Source organism: Atta cephalotes (assembly GCF_000143395.1).
Source record: "Atta cephalotes unplaced genomic scaffold scaffold00009, whole genome shotgun sequence".
In the NCBI taxonomy this organism is placed as follows: Eukaryota; Metazoa; Arthropoda; class Insecta; order Hymenoptera; family Formicidae; genus Atta; species Atta cephalotes.
The window spans coordinates 4180789-4189719 of NW_012130073.1; the positions used below are offsets into that span (position 1 = coordinate 4180789).

General features: G+C 38.0%; 1 protein-coding gene across 1 annotated transcript; it reads right to left on the reverse strand.

Annotated features, from left to right (window-relative positions):
- Positions 1-1406: 1406 nt before the first annotated feature.
- On the reverse strand, positions 1407-8098 carry LOC105627639 (atrophin-1-like). The gene is made up of 8 exons (XM_012208918.1): positions 8062-8098; positions 7481-7560; positions 7096-7380; positions 6885-7020; positions 6230-6349; positions 5855-5958; positions 3247-3666; positions 1407-2897 (listed from the first exon to the last, which is right to left on the reverse strand). The coding sequence occupies exons 1-8, from the start codon at positions 8096-8098 to the stop codon at positions 1407-1409; spliced, it is 2673 nt and encodes an 890-aa protein (XP_012064308.1).
- Positions 8099-8931: the final 833 nt, after the last annotated feature.

Consider the following 8931-nt stretch of genomic DNA (forward strand, 5'->3'; position numbering starts at 1 on the left):
CTCTCTCTCTCTCTCTCTCTCTCTCTCTCTCTCTCTCTCGAATGGACAATCATAGCTACGGTATGCGAGATACGAGATAACAAATTTGTTTCACATTTACAAGTAAAAGAAATCCACCTTCGTAACAATTAGGTAGAATATTATTTAACCTTTAATATTATAATAATTTAATTATTGTTATTTGCTTGGAAGCTCACAGCCGACACATTTTTTTTTAATTCATTATTATTATTTCTCTCTTCTTTTAATATCTTATCTTATTTTCACTTGGGTATACGAGGCGCTCATCTTTCGTACTTGGGTCTCGGTTATTATTTTTTTCCCTCGGTATTTAACAGCTACAACATGTACAACATTTAGCGCGGAAATTTTTCAACGAAAGGCATAACGGAATCCAGTTGTTAGTCCGCTCTATATTCGAAATACGCGGTGAAATATAGATTCACGGTTACTCTAACGAGAGAGAGAAACTATAAGTACGGATAATACCCCCGTGGTCTACGAGGAATAGAAAACGAAAAATCATGGAGATGTGGCAGTGCCTTGAGCAACCGTTTATGAAATCAACCCTATCTCGCCTCCCTGTTACCCTTCTGCTTTGTTTTTCATCATCTTTTTTTTGTTTTTGAACACATGACAACACATCGTCTTTGTACGATAACAACGTTATTTTCTCCTTTTTTTCTTTCGGTTCTATCTTTGCTAACTAATCTAGCCTTGCTCGCGAGATTCATGGTTTGTCGAGCCTATCACGCATATAACATTGGATATATTGTAATAGATATATATATATGTATATTATATAACGTAGATATATATATATATATATATGTAAATGACGTATCGTATAATATATATCTGTGTGTATACGTGTGTTTTGTGTGTATGCATTAAGATAGAAGAGTTTTATCTTTGTTAATTCTTTGCTACAGTAGAGAAAAAGGTAGTTGTATCTAGAACAATTAGTTCCTTTTTAGATACATCTATCTTTTTCTTTCCCTCCATATATATATATATATGTAATTAATAATATATCGTTCTTTGCACGTATTCATATGATAATCCTTCATTTAGATCCCGCTCAACCGATCGCAGCGAACTATGATGATCGAACTGGGAAAAATTTCATTTCTACAGAATGTCTTTAGCATGTCGAGTCTGAGATCACCAGAGAAATTATACCGTAGCATGTGTATATATTTATATATATGTATATATATATATATATATAAATATTTATGAGTGTGTATTTATGTATGTATATATGTCGCGTCTTGATTTCCGTAACTGTTTTCCACAGTTTGCAGCCGTCTTAGGTCGCGCGTGGTCTCTCTTGACTTTTATAAGATAAATATTTACTTTTATTACGAAGAGGGCAAAGAGAACAAAGAAAGGATAGGAAGCGTCTACAGAGTCAGCGCCTGCATCTGATGGCACGTGTCGCTCAGCTGATCACCAGCTGCCGGATGGCCAGCCGTCCGCGGCGTACCGGGTGGCGTTATCGGTAATCTTCCAGGACCATCGCCGGCGCCTCCTAGAGCATCGTCGGCGAGTTTGCCTGTCACCGCTGTGGCCGTGGTCTGCATTATACCGTTCATCTTATACTTGGACTGTCGCAGCATCGTCGTCTGCGAGCCGGTGGTGCTTGAATATTTGTCGGACGGCTTCCGGTTGGTGGACGATAACGCCTGGCCGACGGAATACCGGCTGCGTTGATTGCCGACGGACTGCTGTTGTTGCTGCTGCTGTTGTGTTTGGGACAGGGGCATGGAAGATGGCTGATAACGATTCTGAGCCGGAGCATAAAACTGGACCTGAAGAGTGGGCGGGGAGAGAGTTGGAAGAGGCCGTGTCATGGGTGAGTACGGAGCTGGCGGTGGGCTCGCCGGCTTCTCCTGAGTGTTGGACGCGTCCGCGTTTATCCGTTCGGATGGAGACAGACGAGATGACAGCGTCGTCGATGTGCTCGTGACGACGACGCTGTCCGTCTGAATCGTATCGTTGTTAGGCCGACCGTTGTCATTTCCGTGTATATCTAACCGGGCGGCGCTTCCTCTGTAGTTGTTATTGTTGCTACTCGAGAGGCAATTCTTACGACCTGAGCCATAACCACCGGTCATTTGCGATTTGTTGATCTCGTAATACTGATCATCACCGCAGTGCCTCACGCGTCCATTCGTCGAATACGAGTAGTTGGACGTATTGTGATTGACTTTGTGCGCAGCCTGATTCGAAGCGTAGCCGCCGCCGGACCTGAGGATCGCCGACGAGCCCACGTTCGATCCAGCCGTTCTCCTATTGTACTGTACCGGCAATCGCGACGACATCGCTATTGTCGGATATTTGTGCGATCCGTCCGCCGCGTTTCCACTACATTTGTTGTGTGACTGTGTACCGCCGTGTGTGCTCTGCGATTTGCCGTGTGTATTGTGGTGTGCCAATGGATAGCCATGATTCTGACTCCCCTGGCCGCGTAAATTGTTACCCTGACCGCTCGAGTACTTGTTGCAATCTCTGGAATTGTGACCATATGTCTTCGCATTGCTGTTGTCGTAACCGGACTGATGCGGCAAGGGCGAAAACGGTGTCGGCAGAAGACTAGCGGTACCAGACGCGTTGTGATGTGTGTATGGCGGTGGCGGGTGTGTGTGCGGAATGTATACGGTTGGGTGATAGAGGATGCGACAGTGCATCGGACTGGCAGTGCAGTCCTCACTGTCATTTTGCGCGCTGTGCGACGTGTGTATCGTGATCGGATGGTAATTAGTATGGTAACGACCGGACATAGGGAATTTGACGGGCATTAGGGGCAGCAGAGGTGTTGCCGGTGAGCCTGAAGCAGCCTGTTGCACTTCGCTGTGCGGTTGCTCCGAGTGGCTTGGCGTTGAACGTGAATCCTACGATTTTATTTTATAGAATAATACCTGCCTAACTTTAATACATTGCCTGATAAAACATGTATTTAACAATAAACATATTTATGGCAATTTGTTATAATTGATCTCGAGTATAATCCTGATCTCAATGTGATCAAATAAATCTTCAATGATAACCATCAATATTTCATTAATAATGACTACTAACGCATGCATTACTGTTTTAGAAATAAGAATGACAACTCAATGGCGAGCAGCTATATTCTTGTGGAATTTGGAAGCGGCGCCAAAGACACATCGCGGAGACAAATCGCTAAACGTGCATTAGTCGAAAAGGTATCGATTGCAGTTAGATAAGAGAGAAACTTACCTCTTGTGGAGCCTGACTATCAGATGCAGAGGTTTGCTGGCACGAAGTAGCGTCCGTAGCATACAACAACAGCTGCTGCTCGGTCAATCCCATAGGTGCGTGCGGCGGCGGCGCGGGATGCGGGCCAGCCGCAAAAGGATAATACAAATGATCCACCTGCGCCGGGGGAGGAGGGCCCGTTGGTACAGGTGGATGATGATGTGGAGCAGGCGCGGCAGGAGCATAAAAGTGCGTTGGATGCGGTGGTGGAAGAGGTGGCGGTGGGCCCGTCGGTGGGCTGGTAGCTCCTGTACCGTTATTGCCGTTGCTGCCAGAACTGTTGCCACCTCCACCACTATTCGTGTTGCTTGGCGAATTGCCAGTAGCAGCGTACAAGTACTGAGGTGCTCCGGCGGCCGCTCCTGCGTAGTACGGTTCGTACTGTAGACAGAGACGGAAAAATCTTTAGATATTCGTCATTGTAAAAAGCTCTTTGTACAGAATATCGAATATTTTGCAGAGTCACATCTATGATAGCCGTTCTCGTAAATGTTGGTCAATCCTTTAATGAGTTTCATTTCTTTACTCTAATCCCGTTTTTAACATATATCAACAAGCAAAATAGAAATGTGTTTCAATAAACTCATTTATTATTTATCCAGCAAGACAATATACACGGTATATATATATAAATCTTTGTAAATGCTATATATATAGCATTCATAAAGATATATGTACTTATTTTTCGTATAAGCTATATTATATAAAAACAGTATCAAATGGAAAATAAATTCATTATTCATATGCAATATTATAATTGTTAAGGATTTAATATGATTATCATTTTTATAAACGTTTTATTATTTTGATTTAGAAAAATAAAAAGATATATTGATTGAATCTTAATTAACTAACATTCACAAGAATACTTTTATTGTAATGATAGTGACAAATCAATAATTGTAATCATATAAAAGTCAAGCGAAGGTGATTAAAAGATCTCAATTCATATATTGCTTCCAAATAACGATGTGTCATTTCCTAGATCCATTCCAAGTTAGAAAAGATTGTAATGTGCTTAAGAAACTAGTCAAATCAATTATTATACTGGTGAAGCGTTAATCGTTACATGGCATAACTATCTACAATTTATCAATTTGCAAATTATCAATACGCAAAGTAAATTATTTTACTTTATTTGCATCTCATGTACATAAGAAAGAAGAAATCATCCTAAACGACAATGTGTACATGCCTATAATAATTTTATTGTCAATGATTGTCTATAAAAAGATTTTCATATATTCTATTCTTCTAAGCGTGGAGTTTCACAGAATTCGAGAGAAATTGCCCTGTTAAAATAATATTATAGTAACACTTAAATAATACGTGCAAAACGATCACGTGTTTTCGGATTCGCGTCTGCATTAAGTGCAACTCGTGTCATTCTAGAAAAATGAAATGAGAAATGAAACAAACAAACATGCTGAACAGATAATCAATAAGCACCTTGACATTTCTATCATAACATTTAATCACAATATATCAACAAGAGTTGTAATAAAAATTAAAACAAGTTGGGAAAAAGAAAAGAGAAAGGGAATAAAACAAAAAGAGCGAAAGAGAGAGATAAGGAATTAGAGGCCAAATAAATAGATCTAAGATATGTTTAAACGCTACTGAAACTGATAGTTTATAATCTATTTTTTCTTTTTATATGGCTATGACTTTACTTCAAATGATTGCAAAGATGATTAATACGTGTTTATCATTTTGACACGATTAAAAATACTGTTATCCTATTATCGATATCGTTACAACCGTTTCACTGGAAATTATTATTATGATTCACCATGTCAGCTTTATCTTCTTTATCTTTTATTTTATTTATCTTCTATTTATTTTTATATACTGACTAATTTATCACATTTATTATATTTATAACTGCTTATAGTTAGTTATTATAGAGAGTTATTATTTATATAGATATATTCTACTGTCTACTTTATATAGATATAAAGAGAATTATATTTATAACTATCGAGAACATATCATATATTATTAAATTTTTATCTTCTTGTTATATATTCATAGATATTTATAAATGTGCGCTCTTAATTTTCGTTATACATTTAGATTTATAGAATACTGTGATTATGGGAATATGTGAATGTCAAAGATTAATATGAGTCGATGAATACAAAGTACAGGTCATGAAAAAGACGATGAAGAACATGCATCAACAAGCCATGCATCGAAAGGTTGGGAAAAAGGGGAGAAAGAAAAGTAAACTGCTCAAAAAGAGCAACATGCCAGTCGTTTAGCTTAGACCTTATACCTTTAGACCTCAATACTGTATAGCGTCGAGAAGAACGTAAGTAGGCATTTGCTGAGGGTTGGGTAGAAACGCCGGTGGTATGGCTTCTCCCATCAGACCGTTTGTCTGTCAAACCGTAACCGATATGTACCGTTTAATAAAAATACAAATACAGACAAAGACGGTCAGGATCTTATGCTAGGATCTATATGTACGTGTGAGGGGAAACCCACGAGCATCTAAATGGAGAGTCGAAGACATAGAAGTATGAAAAAAATTAATCAGGGCAATGATCGATATTATTTTACGTACCGGCATAGGAGAATATTGATATTGTTGTGGCATATACAATGATGGGGCCGGACATGGATACATCACAGGAGCAAACGTTTGATGTCCGGTAGCAGCTTGAGGCCCTGAGTATGTAAATGAAAATTAATAAATTAAAATACCTGTAAAATGAACGAATGATTATGAAATAAAATGAATGATTAGCGTGATCACATCTTGATCTATTTTAAGACTCTGTAAGACTGTATTTATATTTACAAAAGGAACTCATAACAAAATTCGATCTCTCGAATATTTTGTTTATGTATATCGATAAACAAAAATTCGTAGAATTCCTTAGATTTTGTTGCAATCATTTCTAGACTATAAGATTATATATATGCGAGTAATGCTTACCAAACACTCCTGTAGCTTGATAAATCGTTCCTGGATCCGTAGGTGGAGCGATGGAAGTCGCTGGTGCGGCAGCTGCCGTGTTATAGAATGTCATACCATTCTGATAAGCCAGACCCATACCTACACATACAGGCAAAGGAGGAGAGAAATTAGAAACGCGATCTCTGCACTCTTCAATCATCCATAATATTGTTGCATGAAAAATATATGCAAAGTATCTCAAAGTTCCCTGTGAATTGCAATAAATCAGGATCAGTTTCAAATAAAATTTTTTAATCAGCTATGTAAACATTCCTAAATAAATAAACAAAATATATCAAATCAAGAAATTTTATAAAATTTTCTTAAAAACCTATTCTTAATATTAACTTTTGTTCATTTAATACAACATGCGTTATTACAAAAATATTCTTTATTTCTAATTACGTGTAAAAAAAATAAAATTTTAAATAAAAGAATATCTAGTAATAAACACAAGTCAAAATTATAAATATCCAAATCAAAAATTCAAAATAACTTGGCACAATAAGATACGTCCATTGGAGAAATGAGCGTCAAGTATTGTATAAGTAATATAAACTGAAAGATTTAAACCGTAGTAAATGTGACTCAAAGTGTCAGAAATCCATAATCAAGAAGAAGAAGAATTACATACCGTTCGCGTAATAGTAAGTACTTGTAGGCACGGAAGGAGGCGAACCGGTACTACCGTCAAAAGATCTGGAGAAGGGCTGCTTCTTGATTGCGGGCGCTATGTTGAGTTTCCTCTCTCTCAAGACGATGCATTCAGCCTGGAACAAATGAAAGAGGTGAATAAAGGAATGGACCGATTGTTTATCGAAGAGACATGATCATCAATTACAAACCTCTTGTTGAAGCCGCTTAGCCTCCTCCTCCGTTTCGAAGGTGACGAAACCGTAACCCTTTGACACGCCAGCGCGGTCCGATATAATTTTCGTGGCCTTGACATTGCCATAGGCCGAGAAAACCTGAGCTAGCTCCGCTTCGCTGGTGCTGGCCGAAATGCCACCTACGAAAATACGGTTCGGTACCAGCGTACCGTATTTCGGCGCAGCCATCGTAAGACTCGCGGCCGAGGCAGGGCTAGAGGCAGGACTAGACCCCTCCGTACCACCGGTCGAAGCCGAGCTCTATACAACAATCAAATGATTCTTCTTTTAATTTGCTATCGCGCGGAAATCACGTGGGGTGACAATGCTCCATCCCGAGATTCCTCGAGATAGAATTTACTGGCAATAACAAAGCTTTTGTGATCATCATTTGACGCAATTTGTCCCATGTAATATGTTCGTTTTCGACAAATGGAAAACCTGCGAAGGTAGAAAATAAACAAAAGACAATCAATTACGAGACATGGAAAAAGACTTTGGATCTAGTCGATTCTTTCACTTCTTATCACTCGTGTGTGTCACAAAGTTAAACAAATACAAACAAACAAAGTTAGCAGTATAGATATCTAATCGAAGTTAATTACACTTGCTATCATTAAATTTAATACTTTATTAAGCAACAATTAATTAATCCTATCTTGATGAATTTGCTATTTACTTATTTATATAATTGTTTCTTAGATATAAGATTTGTCTTAACGATTTTCATCATCGGGAATATCCCTTGATAATAGTTTGCCTCTCCTGAAACGCGAATCAATGACAGTGTTGTTTATGAATGTATTCACGCACAGGCAAAACAGTAATGAAAGTGAAAAACTGTCTCAAGTGCAAATATGAACGAGTGATACCGTTCTCTCTCTCTCTCTCTCTCTCTCTCTCTCTCTCTCTCTTTCTTTCTCTCTCTCTCTCAGCGCCGACCTTGCTTCTCTAAACTCGCGATATTACGATCCCTCATTATAATCCCATTATACGTCAAGCAATATTGTAGAAATACATGTGAAAGCGACTGGCGGACGATTGTATACATACATAAACGCCGATCATTAATTTAGGAGCATCGAGCGAGAGAGGCGTGATTACGAATCAAGAATGTGTAGTAAAAGCGGCCGAAAGTTTACGGTGTTTCTATACTTCTCTCTGTGTTTCATTTGTAATTTCTTCGAACAGAAGAGTCGATAATACGAAATGACAACTCCAAGAAAGATACTCCTTTCCTTTCCGTGTAGAGTAAAAATGCGACTTTATCGCATTATGTAGATTAACATATACATACAATTATCATAAGACGGCTAAAGAACTATCGGAGTTTGTTTAGCCATTTAACTGATGAGTCACTGCAGTACCTCTGCATATAGAGCAGAAATGTTCAGTGAGTTATTTGGTTACAGCGATATCAAGTATTCTTCACGCCGAAAGAATTACAATTCAGTTCGAGATGAAATTCGTTGCTGCGTAAAATTTTAACCTACAGTGTCGTGTTTCTAAAATAACCTCTAAACAGAACACAATAATTAATTGTATACAATATTATTGATTATCTGGAAGCTACATTGAGTCTATAGATTGTTTTGAATTGTTTATAAAGCAAATATCAATACTATCTAAAACTTCAAGAGTGAATTTCATTCTAAAAAATGAAATCTTATTTTTAAAGATTGGAAATTGAATCATTTTTTTTCAAGACGCTTAATTTTCATTCTTTAGAATGCGATTCCGCTCTAAAAAATTTAGAGAATAATATTGCATAAATAATTGTATAATAAGGGCTTTAATTCTTCATTGAGTTTT

Coding starts and splice junctions, on each gene's coding strand:
- LOC105627639 (XM_012208918.1), bottom strand. CDS start 8,098: ATGAGGGATCGTAATATCGCGAGTTTAGAGAAGCAAG. Junction 6,350..6,884: donor TACTTACTATTACGCGAACG/GTATGTAATTCT, acceptor CTGTATGTGTAG/GTATGGGTCTGGCTTATCAG. Junction 5,959..6,229: donor TCAAGCTACAGGAGTGTTTG/GTAAGCATTACT, acceptor TTACATACTCAG/GGCCTCAAGCTGCTACCGGA.